A 15995-nucleotide genomic window follows, 5' to 3' on the forward strand; every position below is an offset into this window, starting at 1 on the left:
CTACCGACGGCGTACAACTGTAGCATATCCGTAACGTATTGCAAGCGACACTAGTCAGACAGGGATGCATTGGAGTAGGGATAGGGCACGTTTGACTTCCGGTAATCATTGTCTTACACATGTGGTAAGTCTGTAACACAGGCAGGGCATGTTACAGAGCACGGACGTTGTATAGTAGGACTGGGACAAATATGTCTCACCATTCCCAATTAAATACAGCAGTAGTACATCCGTGACCAGTGTAGAGGGCGTTACAGATGGAGGCGTGCAACAGAGTAGGGCTAAGCAACAGGTGTCTCACCATTATCAATGGCGTGCTGCTGTGACAGGTCTGTAACACGGACACGGTGCAGGGGACGTTACAGTAGAGTAGGGCTAGGCCGCGTGCGTCTCACCGTTACCAATGGCGTACTGCTGCAGCAGGTCCGTCATGTTGATGTGCGTGATGCCGCGCTTCTCCTGCATCAGCGTGTCACAGTGCGTCACCTTACCGCTGCCAGGGCCGCCTGCAACACCACAACACATGGTACACTCGTCAGCAACGATGAAGGGCGTGACATATCAAAGCACGAAATGCGTGAAGTGTCTTGTAGATGTTTAGTGTTGCGCGCGCGCATGTGTGTGTGTGTGTGTGTGTGTGTGTAAGACGGATGGTAGTTGAGGAGGAGTCAGGACCAAAGATTCTAAGAAATCTCTCTTTGCCTATCGAAGGTCATGTTGCCATGGGTGCGCTCATGGTACTCATTCGGGTATTCCTCCTAAAGCAACCACTCGCATTTTTTAAACTATCATTTGTTACTTAATCACATTTTCTTTTACACAGCAGAAGCTGATGCGGCTTACTTAAATGTCAATTATAAATTATTAGGCGGATAACAGAAGATATTAGTGCAACTGGTGTACCGCTACAACACTTGTAGAAAAGAGAACACTAGTACGCGTCCCACTGACTTCACTGTGAGATTAAGTTTTTTACTTTTCAGTCAACAGAACAAAACAGTATTGGCACAAGATGATACAGACTGTCACTAGGTTAAGTGAATGGACAATAACGCAGGAGAGTCCCTAAGTCATCCTCAGAGAAGATCACGGTGGCTTGTGAAATCTCACTCGCGGACACGGACAGAATTCACGGACTCTTAGTGAGGTATGTCGCGCCATGCAAATTAAGCTATGTATTGCTCAATAGATTAACTAGAAACATTTACTGGAGGAATGAAATCAGTTTTCTGCACTGCTGCAGTATCAAAACCAGTTTAAATAAAGGTCTCCATTATCGCTTTGAAGTGCTGGAGAGGGTTAATCTTGTCACTGGTCTCAAAAATATGGTTTATGTCCTGGAGATACCTAACTATTCAGGAAGATTCGTAGATCCAATGATTGGCCTGCTAACAGTCAACGTACCACTTCCAGCTGGTTCTTATGTACTTACGCCAACAACCTACACTAAATCAAAACAGGATAACCATTAAATGTCAATACAGCCAAAGATACATGAGAACATCACACCTACAGTTTCCACAGAAAAAACTACACTTTATTACCTTCAACTGCACCTCGCCAAATCCGTGACTTTTATTAAAAACCAACTCCATTTCACTAATAGCATCACAATCTGATACGCAACTCATAATTCGTCTCGATAACGACGTCGATCCACCAGCGACGATAACTTATCGAGTCAAAGATGTTGCGGGGCAAGGCAATTCAGGATAGGCGGCGCTTCTAACGATTCATCTAGCCTGCCACCTAGCTGCCAAAATGCCTTTATAAGCCGCGACCCATTCATTGCTGTGCTGATAACGGCTTCGCGATGACTTGCAGACTTTATCGTATTATTCTTCCGCTATCAAGTTTGCTCCCTCCCGTTGAAGCCACTCGTTCCGATTTTGTGAGCTTAACGTTTGTTTCATGGTCCTTTAATAGTGAATTAATTAAAGCTGTACACGTTGGTACACAGAAACCAAATAAGCATGTAGCAAGGAGACGTCTTTTTACGAGAAGGTTCACTTTAATTGATTGTAAGATCTTACCATATGTAGTTTTACTTCAGATGAGCAACTAAAGTATTTTTATGTTGTGTACAATGGCACAGTAACAAAACTCATATCAGGGTTGTATTTTCTCATTTCACATGGGGAATTCACAAATCTAATAGTTATGCATGAACCACCAAGATTTTTTTTTTGTCTTCCCTGAATCATCAGTCTTCTGAGTGGTTTGACACGGCCAGCCACTAACTTTTTTCCTGTTGTCAGCTTTCCATCTCAGAGTAGAACTTGCAACCTATGCTCTCAAGTATTTGCTGAATGTATTACAATCTCTGTTTTCCTCTACAGCTCCTCTACTACCGTGGAATTTATTCCCTGATGCCTTAATACATCCTATCATCCTGTCCCTCCTCCTTGTCAGTGTTTCTGTATGTTCTTTCTTCGGCGATTCTCTGAAGAACCTTCTCATTTCCTACAGTATAATTCACCTGATTTTCAACACTTCTGCAGCACCATATCTGAAAGGCTCAGATTCTCTTTTGTTCCTGTTTTCCCATTGTCCATGATTCACTATAGTAAGATGTTACGTAATGAAATTTTCACTCTGCAGCGGAGTGTGCGCTGATATGACACTTCCTGGCAGATTAAAACTGTGTGCCCGACCGAGACTCGAACTCGGGACCTTTGCCTTTCGCGGGCAAGTGCTCTACCATCTGAGCTACCGAAGCACGACTCACGCCCGGTCCTCACAGCTTTACTTCTGTCAGTATCTCGTAAAGCTGTGAGGACCGGGCGTGAGTCGTGCTTCGGTAGCTCAGATGGCAGAGCACTTTCCCGCGAAAGGCAAAGGTCCCGAGTTCGAGTCTCGGTCGGGCACACAGTTTTAATCTGCCAGGAAGTTTCAAGATGTTACGTGGCTACAGGTTTTCATTGTCACAGAGGTAACTTGAAAATGCCCAAGGGGTAAAATTAGCTAATAGCCTAAGCACAAAATAAGATGTCCACTTCAAAGATAAGAAGCTATGCAGTAAAATGGCGTAATTTTCTGTTTTTTTTTTAATTAGCAGGTCTAAGCAATATTATATCTTGGGATTCTGTTTAAGTGAACTTCGGTTTCTTTTTTCTTAAAGGTGCCATACATCACGTTTAGTTATATTATATCTTTGATTCAGTCTAAGTAAAGTCGTGTCTTTCTCCATGGTGGCTTTGGAATATTCATGCATTGTAGTCTTTGATGGACTTCAAGGTCGATGGTCTGCCCCTAGTCAGTATTGTTTCCACGGGTTAGTGTGATTGTCTTCATAAGAGAAATTTTTCATTGTTTGATAGATATTATTTATACAATGCGATTGCTATTTATCGACCAGTAGCCAGTACCTTACCACTCCCCTCCCCAGCTAACCTGTGTCACACCATTCTTGGCAACTGAAATGGGCATACAAGTTCCAGAAATGAAGTGATAGTGACACTAAGGCGTAATAAAATTCCGATCAGAGTGTGTGTGTATGTGTGTAGTTACAGTCTACGCAGAGATAATCGGTTCATACTGTTAATGGAGGAGGAGGAGGAGATTACTGTTTAACGTCCCGTCGACAACGAGGTCATTAGAGACGGAGCACAAGCTCGGATTAGGGAAGGATGGAGAAGGAAATCGGCCGTGCCCTTTCTAAGGAACCATCCCGGCATTTGCCTGAAGCGATTTAGGGACATCACGGAAAACCTAAATCAGGATGGCCGGACGCGGGACTGAACCGTCGTCCTCCCGAATGCGAGTCCAGTGTGCTAACGACTGCGCCACCTCGCTCGGTCTGTTAATGGAAAAGTTTCCAAAGCAGGCATCTGGCAGGTAACGGAAGGAACGTTAGCGCCAGACATATTCCATAGGCACGCCATGGGCTAATATCCCGTGTTAGATCAAAAGTCACAATTAAGGCAAGCGTCCAAGGAATGCAGTGGAAATGGAAATGAGCGTTTGGTGTCATTGGCCGGGAGGCCTCTTGCGGGGCAGGTCCGGCCGCCTTGGTGCAGGTCTTATTACATTCGACGCCACATTGGGCGACCTGCACGCCGGAAGGGGATGAAATGATGAAGACAACAGCCAGTCCCTGAGCGGAGAAAATCTCCGACCCAGCCGGGAATCGAAACCGGGCCCGTAGGACGGAAATCCGTCACGCTGACCACGCAGCTATCGGGGCGGACAAGGAATGCAGTGACTGTCAGTGATAGCCCTGTAACTGTTATGAAAGAAAAAATTCGAGGCATTCCTTCATGGTATTCCTCAAAAGCACGCTATGTGCAACATCTGGGTTCGACCCTCTCCCACCCGGTTCTTGGCGGTCAGACAGGGAAGCCGCCTGTGGTTGCTATGCCTTGGTAGTTGAAGTGGTAGCCGTAATGTGAGCAACGGAGTGTAATGGATCCGCGTAGCAGCAGAAGTTATGAAGATGTATATCCTCGTTTGCGCGCAGTGACTGATAGCTCCGTAGAATGGTAGGCGTCATTCTGTCTCTGTTAATAGCACTATACCACATGGGAAATGTAACATCTGCTGCTAAATACTGAATTGCATATTGAAAGATGACTGTACTCTGATTAAGTAGCGAGACTCCAGGTTGGTACATTAAGTTGATTAATTTGCTAGACAATTTTTCAAAATTAGTAATGTTTACTTTAATGAGTTAAGTAATTGCTCACCGTTCACATTTAATACTTTTTATTTATTTAGGAATTCTGTGAACGTCTGGGTCCGCTGAGTCGCATATTTCATATAAGGACATCATGTATTATGCTATGAGACAAAGACGCTGCTGTGTTCGCTTATATTTTCTATTACAATAGGCCTGTTTCGATTTTATTGCCATCGTCAGGTTACATCACGTGGCTCTGATGTCCATATGATATCGCTTCGTTGCTGTCACTACGGCATAAGTTTGCGCCTTTGACGTTGATGGAACTATAGTAGTTATAAAACTGTAGCTGAAGTAGTTATTTCTGAAGTTTTGCAATTATGAAAGTTTATTTTATAATGACATTAACTGACAGTTGTCTAGAGGCTATGCATAAGAGGCTGACTGAAAGAGAATCGTGAAAGTTGTATATTTCTTTCCATTGTAACAATTGGGAAAAGTGGATCGCTTTGCACTACACGTCTGCTTCATATTCATTGGAAAGTGAATATATGTGTGCAGATGTACACTGAGGAGCCAAAACATTTTGATCAATGACCACCGGAAGATTGAATGAAGGTAGGGAAGGAGAATAGGGTTTAACGTCTTATCGATATAGAGACCATTACAGATGTAGCGCTGATAACCTCGCTGTTGATCGTAACTAACCTACACATAGAGGTGGAGTACAATATCGGATTGTTTCAGGGAAAGAGAATATCGGATTGTTTCAAGGAAAGAGAAGAAACTGTCCGTGCCCCGTCCAAGGAAACATTCCGACTGGAGAAATTTCGGGAAATAACGGAAAACCTAAAACAGGATGGCCGGATGAGGATTTGAACCGTCGTCTTCCCGAATGCGAGTCCAGTGTGCTGACCGCTGCGCTAGCTCGATCGGTCGCAAGATTGAATGACGCGTGGTGGACGCGTTACTCTGTAAGGAAAGTGCACGCGAGGTGTGTGAGAAAAGTAATGAGACATTTTTATCTACGAAAGCTTTTATTTTTTATCTACCAAAGTTTTTATTGTTTACGTACAAGAATACTGTCCCCTTCAAAGCAGTTCCTTTCGGCTCCTGTACACCGGCGAAGTCGTTTTCAGTCTTAGCAGCAGCGCCGAAAGTCTTCGGACGGTGGGGCCTTTAACGTATCGGTCACGTTCTTTTGAATGTTCTTGAGAGCTGCAAAATGACATCGTTTTAAGACATTTTTAAGTTTCGGGAAAAGAAGAAATTCACAAGGACTCACACCAGGTTAATATGGGGGCTCGAGAACAACAGGAATGCCTTTTGAGGTGAAAAATTCCCTTATGGAAGTGGCCGTGAGAAATGGGGCGTTGTCGTGACGCAGCATCCGGTTATCTGCAGTGTCACTCTTTTCCTGCGCCTTTCAAGGACATCTTTGTAAAACACTTGGTTCACAGTTTGTCCTGTAGCAACAAATTCTTTATGCACGATACCCCTACTGCCGAAAAAGTAAATCAGCATTGCTTTGATCTTTGATTGCTTATTCGAGCTTCTTTCGGTCGAAGAGGTGTCTCAGTGTGCAACCTCTCACTTCGCCGCTTTGCCGTCTCAGGATCATATTCAAAAATCTAGGATTCATCATCTGTGATCACACAACTGAATCATTCGTGGTTGCTGGCAAACCTCTCAAGAAGATCGACGCAAACGTTTCTTCGGTTCTCCTTCAGCTCAGTGTTAAGGTTTTTCGGCACCATTTTGGCACAAACCATTCGCCTGTGCAAAAGTTTGGTCAAAATTTCATGTACGGTGAGTGTTTAACAGGTCAACCACGGTCCTTACTCATAAGAGCATGCACACGCTCGACGTCTTTTTCGGTTTTTGAAGTTGGTCTCCCTGAGCGAGTTTCATCTTCAACATGTTTTCGGGCTTCCAAAAATGATTTGTGCCAGCGAAAAACTCGTACCCTTGATAAGGAATGTTCCTCACAGGCCAGTTTCAACTTTTCGAAGGTCACACTCTCGGATCCCCCAAACTCTACACAAAACTTGGTTGCATAACGTTGATGTAAATTCCCCAGTTCCATTTTGGTGCCACACAAGAAAACCACAACTTACTGATGGCACTGTCAAAAATCATGTGACGGCTATACATACCTGAAACTCGGACTGAGCATCTGTTAGGGATGAACACACCGCTCTACGGAACAACACAGCTTTGCCAGGTCGCTCGCAGTGTTGTCCGTCTCATTACTTGTCCCACACATCTCGTAACTGGAACGGAGACTAACACGGAATCATTGTAGCAGCGACATGGGACGCAAATGGGGAAATCCCGTGGCGTAAGCGGCTTTCACAAAGAGCACTTTGTCACAGCCTAACGTCTCGGATGTAGCAGCTCGGAAATGGCGTACTGCTGTTCTGAGCATCTATGGGTCGTGCTTGAAGAACGGTGAAACCACGAGTAGATGACAAGGTGCAGAACGTCCACATCTTAGAACGTGGAGGTCGGAGGGCTGCCCGGTCTGTAAAGCGGGGTAGTCGGCGATTAAGAGTCAGATGTGACGACAGAGTACAGTGCTGATGTAAGCACAAGCGTTTCGGAGCACACAGTTTACTACACACTGTTGAACGTGGAGCTTCGCAGCAGAAGACCCCTACGGGTTCATATGTTCACCCAACGTCATCGTCAATTATAACTGGCACGTGCACGGGATCATCGACTTTGGACCATGGATCAATGGTAACGTGTTGCCTGGTCAGTTGAATCACGTTTGCTGTAATCGTGTTATAAATCCGTAACGCAGAGAGGCTTGAGAATTTTTCACATACTCGTACTAACGTCAGAGAGAGTAAGCATAACAGGGCATTAAAAAAGAAAAAGAAAGTCAGACCACCAAATTTCGCTCTTCGAAATGATCGATTACTGCTTTTCCACCTAAATAACTGAGCTAAACTACTAAATTTGCATTAAATCATATAGAAAACCGATTTACACCATAGAAAGCTCAAGGAAACCTTTTCTTTTCTCATTCTCTCTCAATTCACCTAGTGACTGCTTTCTAATTAGAACCTCAGTGTGTGGACAAAGAACACTGAGAAATTATTTCATTATACAGAATACTGCTGAACATAGGAAAATTCAGAATTAAATTGATATCTAAGCCGAATCTTTCTAGCTGGCCGCTGTGGCAGCGCGGTTCTAGGCTATTCAGTCCGGAACGGCGCTGCTGCTACGGTCGCAGGCTAGAATCCTGCCTGGGGCATGGATGTGTGTGATGCCCTTAGGTTAGTTAGGTTTAAGTAGTTCTAAGTCTAGGGGACTGATGACCTCAGATGTTAAGTCCCATAGTGCTTAGAGCCATTCGATTCTTTCTAAAAGATATAAACACGATGTTCCATTGTCCCCTTCATTAACTTTTTGGCTGCCAAGATGTAGAAGAGACTCATTTTAGCGGAATAGTGTTAAGCTTCTCCAGTGTACTTTGAAACTACTTTAGGAAGATGTCTCAATACTTTCTTCTACTTTTTGTAGTTGTTACTTACATGGATCCTGTCTGTCATGAACATATTTTCGACTGGACAAGAACTGATTGCTTATAATTCCCAGCTTCTCCTTAATTATATCCTCATTTCAAACAAAATATGCCTTCTATTACTTCTAATAAAGTTCAGTAATATGAAATATTCTGTTTCCGTTTTAGTGCGTGTATTATTCTCGTATTCCATATATCTGGCTGAATGGCTACATACTGAATTAGAACGATTACGGTGTTCAACACGCAACATGTTATGTCATGAAATGAGTTACATTGTTACATTGTTAATTTGGCACCACTGAATTCTAAACCGACACTAAAATTTAACCATTAGGTAAAATTTTCGAATCACAATGGTTACGTATAATTAGGGCTACTTTTATTTCACTAAATTTCGGGCTTCGCAAATCCTCCTTTGGCAGCACTACTAGAATATACACTCCTGGAAATGGAAAAAAGAACACATTGACACCGGTGTGTCAGACCCACCATACTTGCTCCGGACACTGCGAGAGGGCTGTACAAGCAATGATCACACGCACGGCACAGCGGACACACCAGGAACCGCGGTGTTGGCCGTCGAATGGCGCTAGCTGCGCAGCATTTGTGCACCGCCGCCGTCAGTGTCAGCCAGTTTGCCGTGGCATACGGAGCTCCATCGCAGTCTTTAACACTGGTAGCATGCCGCGACAGCGTGGACGTGAACCGTATGTGCAGTTGACGGACTTTGAGCGAGGGCGTATAGTGGGCATGCGGGAGGCCGGGTGGACGTACCGCCGAATTGCTCAACACGTGGGGCGTGAGGTCTCCACAGTACATCGATGTTGTCGCCAGTGGTCGGCGGAAGGTGCACGTGCCCGTCGACCTGGGACCGGACCGCAGCGACGCACGGATGCACGCCAAGACCGTAGGATCCTACGCAGTGCCGTAGGGGACCGCACCGCCACTTCCCAGCAAATTAGGGACACTGTTGCTCCTGGGGTATCGGCGAGGACCATTCGCAACCGTCTCCATGAAGCTGGGCTACGGTCCCGCACACCGTTAGGCCGTCTTCCGCTCACGCCCCAACATCGTGCAGCCCGCCTCCAGTGGTGTCGCGACAGGCGTGAATGGAGGGACGAATGGAGACGTGTCGTCTTCAGAGATGAGAGTCGCTTCTGCCTTGGTGCCAATGATGGTCGTATGCGTGTTTGGCGCCGTGCAGGTGAGCGCCACAATAAGGACTGCATACGACCGAGGCACACAGGGCCAACACCCGGCATCATGGTGTGGGGAGCGATCTCCTACACTGGCCGTACACCACTGGTGATCGTCGAGGGGACACTGAATAGTGCACGGTACATCCAAACCGTCATCGAACCCATCGTTCTACCATTCCTAGACCGGCAAGGGAACTTGCTGTTCCAACAGGACAATGCACGTCCGCATGTATCCCGTGCCACCCAACGTGCTCTAGAAGGTGTAAGTCAACTACCCTGGCCAGCAAGATCTCCGGATCTGTCCCCCATTGAGCATGTTTGGGACTGGATGAAGCGTCGTCTCACGCGGTCTGCACGTCCAGCACGAACGCTGGTCCAACTGAGGCGCCAGGTGGAAATGGCATGGCAAGCCGTTCCACAGGACTACATCCAGCATCTCTACGATCGTCTCCATGGGAGAATAGCAGCCTGCATTGCTGCGAAAGGTGGATATACACTGTACTAGTGCCGACATTGTGCATGCTCTGTTGCCTGTGTCTATGTGCCTGTGGTTCTGTCAGTGTGATCATGTGATGTATCTGACCCCAGGAATGTGTCAATAAAGTTTCCCCTTCCTGGGACAATGAATTCACGGTGTTCTTATTTCAATTTCCAGAAGCGTATATCTCACAGCACAGCATCATGACTAGATCGGGTACATTCTCTGCACGTGTTCAGCAAGTGATTAGTGATTTTGAGCTAAAGGTTTCTGTTTTTAAGAACTGTTGTGATAAAGTAGTGATGCTTGTACGCTTCGCAAAAAAAATGTCTTAATGCTGCAGATAACGTCTGCTAAATTTGCGGTGAGAAGACATTTGCTTTCAGAATGTGTTCAGTTAATGCCTTCTATTAAAAATGAAACGCCATTTCTTGGCTTTTGGCTGTAAGATAAGTGTCCAGGATAAAAAAATGGGTACACTACATTTATCCTGTATTGTGTGTTCGTCCTTCCCCAATATATGGATAAACGAAAAAGTAGTAGTATGCCATCGAAACTGTCGATAATGTGGAGGCAGACACCCGATTATACTAAGGACTGTTACTTCTGCAAGGTTCTGTCTATAAATAAAGGAGTCGAGATGAAGGAAAAAAAGCAATAGATCCCACTATAAATGCTCTGCTTCTAATCACACCTGGATTTCATCCTGCGAAACTGTGATGTTGTCATGGGTGCTTGGTTAGTTAATTATTTTGTTAGTTGGTTAGTTTTATGTTCCATGAATCTTTTGTACGATAATCGTAATGATACGGAACGAGTTATTTCGTACTCACACGTAAATATGACTACGTGATGACCACTTACAAGTTTTTTTCTTAACATGGTAAGCGTTTTCACTAGGATATTTGAATTCTAGAGCAACAGCAACTGAACGTGAGGGAAAGGAGCGTTGTCATATTAAGCGATACTTTCTGGACGGTGAAAATTAACATAGTACCAAAGACGAGCCAGAGAGAGACCCTCTTAAAGTATTACTTATTTTTAGGTTTTGTTGTAAGTTTTATACCATAAATATCCAATCAATAAATTTAAACTTCATTTTCAGGTTCTCCAACGCATTAAACATAAAAAAACATATTCTTCTTTATGTGTCTTCCACGTCTTTGAAAAAGGTTATTATATGTACCACCAAAAAGCTGCAATACAATTTTATTTTGCTGCATATAGTTCCGGCTCTTAGTTCCGGCTCTTTCGCCGTCATGTGGCATAAAATGATATGTACCACATGTCCAGTATTGTAAAATATATTATGCTCCATTAACAACATGTATAACACATTTACAAGTAATTTACGTGTAGGACATATCTGTTCAAACGCGTGATGACGAAATAGTGGGAACTTCTGCAGATAGATAAAGTTTTGTAGCAGTTTTTGGTGTTTTATAAAAAAAATCGTATTCTGTTTCGCCACAACGCTAAAATTTTCAAAATTTGTAGAATTGCGCTATCAGTTTCTGCCCACACCTTCGCTCTGTGTCTCCTTTGTCACTGACCTTCGGATACTTTCTCCTGCATCACCTGCAATTCCGTATTCAGTCGAAGAGGAAAATAAGAGACCGGCGCGTTCTGTAAATTTCGTGACTCTGCGTAGTTACTGTCGCTTTGACGTTCAGAGATCAAAGGTCCCCGGATTCTATTTCAGCCCGTATAGTTTCCACGGTCTGACTGTTTAGGTATGTAAGTGACCGGATAAATAAATCACTGCTAGCTTTCTACCGATTTTCGAATCGAAGCAGAGACATGGTCTAAGCTGAGAACACTTGTAAAGCCGTCAACCGGAGAACATGAGAGCAGGATTCGATATTCCGTGACAGGTGGTTTCACAGATTTTAGGGACAGATAAATGTTTTTAATTTATTTATAAACATTTCATTTGGATCCGCCTTGGTCGTTTCATCTTTGTAACAGTAATGCGGCCGCACGAATAGTACTGGTCGTTAAGAGAGCCAAGTCATCCAATCTACGCTATTGTTATCGTCGCATTGCTGACAGGACCCATAACATGGTAAATGGTGGATCAAGGAAGGCATAGATTTGCTCTAACAGCTGATCATAATGGAAGCAGGCTGACTTAGTGATGCTAGGCACCATTCATACATCTCTTGCTGGCACGCTGGGGAATACTTCACAAGCAGTTCACATTTCCATTTATTATCGCTGTATCTAGTGTCCTATGCTTGCTAAACCGACCGAGAAAGAAGTTCTGATGGTTCATTTTACAAACTGCCAATCTGTTTGTACATTCTGTTTTTTCTACAGACGAGTCAACATTTGGGACAAATGATGCAGCAAAATTATACACGTAATATCTGTAGAAGGATGCTGGGTTTTATGGTAAAATTCACATTAGACAGCCGTTTAAGGTCAATGAATGCGCTGTTATGGCAGGTGGCTGTCTGGTAGGTCAATATGTTCTTTCAGCACTGTATGAAAACACTCTTCTAAACTTGTTACGGGAAGCGACCCTGCAAATATGTGTAAGATTATAATAAATGCATGATGGAGCTGCAACGCATGTCAGTCACATGAGACTCACTTTTCTTGGGATGACATCCCCCTATAAAACATTCTCAGTTTACTTGCCACGTCGAACCTGGGCAAAACCTCGAGCTATTGGCGAAATCCTTCATCGTCTTCGTCACGAACAATTGGCTTTTGTGGCTGATTCTGTGGTGAACATTTATAACATGTAGAAGGCTTGTGATTGGTCGGCGTACTCATCATTATGTCATGCTGCCAGAGATTGTGTATGTGTGTGCGATGATGCCAGAGGTGTCTTAGGAACGTAAACAATTCAGTGCATTCCTTTGTATTCTCTCAGCGCACCCTGTCCAGAAGAGGACTGTTTTAAAAACGTTCATGCATTGAGATACAACACTTTATGGCGAAGGCTACCCGGATTCCGAAATTAATAATCTAAAAAACGTGTTTCGAAAGAATGGCTATGTTGTTCAGGATATAAAATTAGCCAGCTCCAAGAAACTAAAACGCGAAAATGTTGAACTGTCACGTGATGATATGCCTCTTGCGCTTCTTCCTTTCTGCGATGCTACATCTAGCAAAATAGGCATGTCCTGGGAAGAGGAGGCATATAGACCTATTTTCCGACCACACATAGAGATGCTGGAGATGTCGCTCGCGCTTAACGACAGTCTGCCTCTCAGAGTCCCTGAAATTTGCAAGGTTCCTTGTGAGGTCGGAAGTAGCTACATCGGTCAGTCTATCCGCACCGTTAGCGACCGCTGTGCAGAATGCTAAAGGTAAATTAAAAACAGAAAACTTGAGAAATCAGCAGTTGTTGATCACAGTTTCACAAAGAATCTCAGAAGAATGTTTGATGCAACTAAAATTTTGCCCCACGCTTCTACAAACTGGGGTTCTATTATTAATGAACCAATGAAAATTAGAATGTGAGAGAACAACTTCAAATTGAACAGCGGCTACAACTTTCAGAATACACGCGAGTAACGCGTTGGATTGTCTACGTTCCCCACCGGTGCAGACATGGACAAAGCTTGACATAATGAAGACGTACTTTGAGTGATCGCAAGCCGCCTGCGAGCTATAAATGGTCACCACGACAACAGCCTGACGAAGATGATGGAGGATCTCGTCGAAAGATCGACGTTTGACGCAGGTTTGATGCGACAAGTAAGCAGAACATTTTCTCCGTTTTCATATCCTTTATATATTAAACGAGGTACACACACGAGAGAAATTAGATGGGTACAACCATTTCCATGGCCTGCAAGTTCTTCCGACCTCATAACTTTCGTTGAGTCCACTTAGTCAAATTTTTTCGTGTAGCAGAAGTTTTTAACACGTCAGTGTCCCTTGGAAGCCTGAAAAACACCTGGAGAGCGTCTGGGGTACTGAAAATATGAGGAAGTTCACGATCCGACGAGTGTATGAGTGTGCAGAAGCGGGCATAGGACAGTTTCAATCTTTGTTGTGAGTTAATGAGATGAAGAATTTATAAATGTACTTTTCCTTATATTACGGAACAGGCGGATTTTCGTATATCTGTATAGGGACTTTAATTATTGTTTTGACATGAAAAAATGGTTCAAATGGCTCTGAGCACTATGGGACTTAACTTCTGAGGTCATCAGTCCCCTAGACTGCCCGAGGCAGGATTCGAACCTGCGACCGTAGCGGTCGCGTGGCTCCAGACTGTAGCGCCTAGAACCGCTCGGCCACTCCGGCCGGCGTGACATGAAAAATTCGCCCCTGAAGTTTGTATAATTTCTGACAGACGCCTGCCTATGAGCGTTGATCATTTATGTGATTTCTATTCCACTTTAACGACAGTCTTGTTTCGCTTGCATTTTTACTGTCCCGGTATTGTGAAGAAGATTGAAAATTGTACCTGTTAATTTTCTTTTGTCGATTTTATAGACTAGGCTAATGTGATAGTAGCGGCTGCAAAACAGAAAACGTAGTCCGAAAAATTGTATCTGCAGTCAAATAGGATAATGAGGACAATGTTCTTAAGGTTGGCTGTTTTTCTGAAATCATATGAGCTAACTCTGAGATCGGTTTTCGGTGCATCCTATCACTGTCCTAGCAACTGTTAGTTTCCCATTACCGTCGTTTGATGTAAGTTCTCTATCGTGACATATGTAGCTTATGATAATTAATATTATGTATTGTTACCGGCAGCATTAACTTCTTTTCAAACAGTAATCAGCTTCTATGTTTAGTGCGCAGCTATTGTAAAGAGGTTCTTGACAAACTCTTGTTTTAGACGCTACAAGAGAGGCATTGTGCATCACGGAGTGGTTTACTATCGAAATTCGGTGACATTACGTTCCGGGAAGAGTCGGATAACGAATTATTTCCTCCCCCATACGTCTCACGAAACTACCACAACGAGAAAATCCGAGAAATTAGCACTAAGTCAAAGGTTTACCGGCAGTCATTCTTCCCACGCGCCATTCGCGAATGGAATAGGGAAAGAGGATCAGTAATGGTACCAGACGTACCCTCCGCCATACACCGTCAAATGGGTTGCGGAATAGTGATGCAGATGTAGAAAGATAACTTCGAAAGAAATTCTTCGTTATACGCAGTAGAATGAAATAGTCTTCATCATGCTTGGTAAAGTACACTGCTGCTATTGAAATTGCAACAACAGGAAGGATAGTAAATAAACAGATTTAACTTATTAAATTTGCAGGTGATTTAGGGTATACAGGGGTCAGAAATGTAGTAGATGTAGCTGGGACATCTGTTTGGGCATAAAGTCAAACTGAGCTTGGCCAAGGCTATTCGGAAGTAAAGTACGATCGATCGCGAAATGGAAACCACAGTGAAAATCAAATATGTTTTATCTGCAAGAATTTGCTGCGCCTTCCAGCTACTTCTCTACATAATCGCCGCTCCGACTTACACATTTCTCGTAGCGTTGTACCAACTTTTCCAATACCTTCGTCATAGGAGGCAACCGCCTGTGCTTTCTGCAACTTCCCTAAGCTGATCTGCAGTTCGTTGTCTGTGCCAGAGTGTTGTCCTCATAGTCAGCGATTCATGTGAATGGCGATGAATATCAGAGCAAGCCAAGTCCAGATTTTATGGCGGTTGATGAAATATCTCCTGTCGAAAACGCTGCAGCGACGTCCTCAGTGTCCTTGCATTGTGCGACCGAGGACTGTCAAGAAGAAGGAAATGCATGGCATGTACAGTATGTGGGTTGCATGAAATCAGGCGAGACGTAGCAGTCGACACCCATACTTGGTGGGAAACACTATTGTTCTAGGCGTCTTTACGTTCTTACTGTGTGCTCAAAACTAAAAAGAGCGACGTGATGCCATCGACAGGTATACTAAAGACACTGCCCAACACATCTGTGCGAAGCTTCACCGGATTTTCAGTGACGTTTCCTTTTAGAGACCTATCGGACCTTACTTTCGGAGCTGCCCTCGTAGGTACACCACTCCACGCTGCTTCAGCTCTAAGCAAGACTTCATCCGTTGTAATGGCTGGCAAATGGTGATGTGCCAGACTTTCGGCGGCCCATGACCAGATGTTTTCAGTGGGTGAGAGATATGGAGAACGTGCTGGCCAAGGCAACAGTTGAGAAACCTCTTCATCAAGTTAGGT

General features: G+C 44.1%; 1 protein-coding gene across 1 annotated transcript in view; it reads right to left on the reverse strand.

The window, feature by feature from the left end:
- Nucleotides 1–15995, reverse strand: part of LOC126262334 (adenylate kinase isoenzyme 5) — a 483860-nt gene that overhangs the window by 249009 nt on the left and 218856 nt on the right. Inside the window, exon 3 of the mRNA XM_049958893.1 lies at nucleotides 396–506. Coding sequence (XP_049814850.1) covers nucleotides 396–506 — 111 coding nt within the window. The remainder of the gene's footprint in view (nucleotides 1–395; nucleotides 507–15995) is intronic.

The sequence above is a fragment of the Schistocerca nitens genome, chromosome 6 (genome assembly GCF_023898315.1).
Source record: "Schistocerca nitens isolate TAMUIC-IGC-003100 chromosome 6, iqSchNite1.1, whole genome shotgun sequence".
NCBI classification, from domain to species: domain Eukaryota; kingdom Metazoa; phylum Arthropoda; class Insecta; order Orthoptera; family Acrididae; genus Schistocerca; species Schistocerca nitens.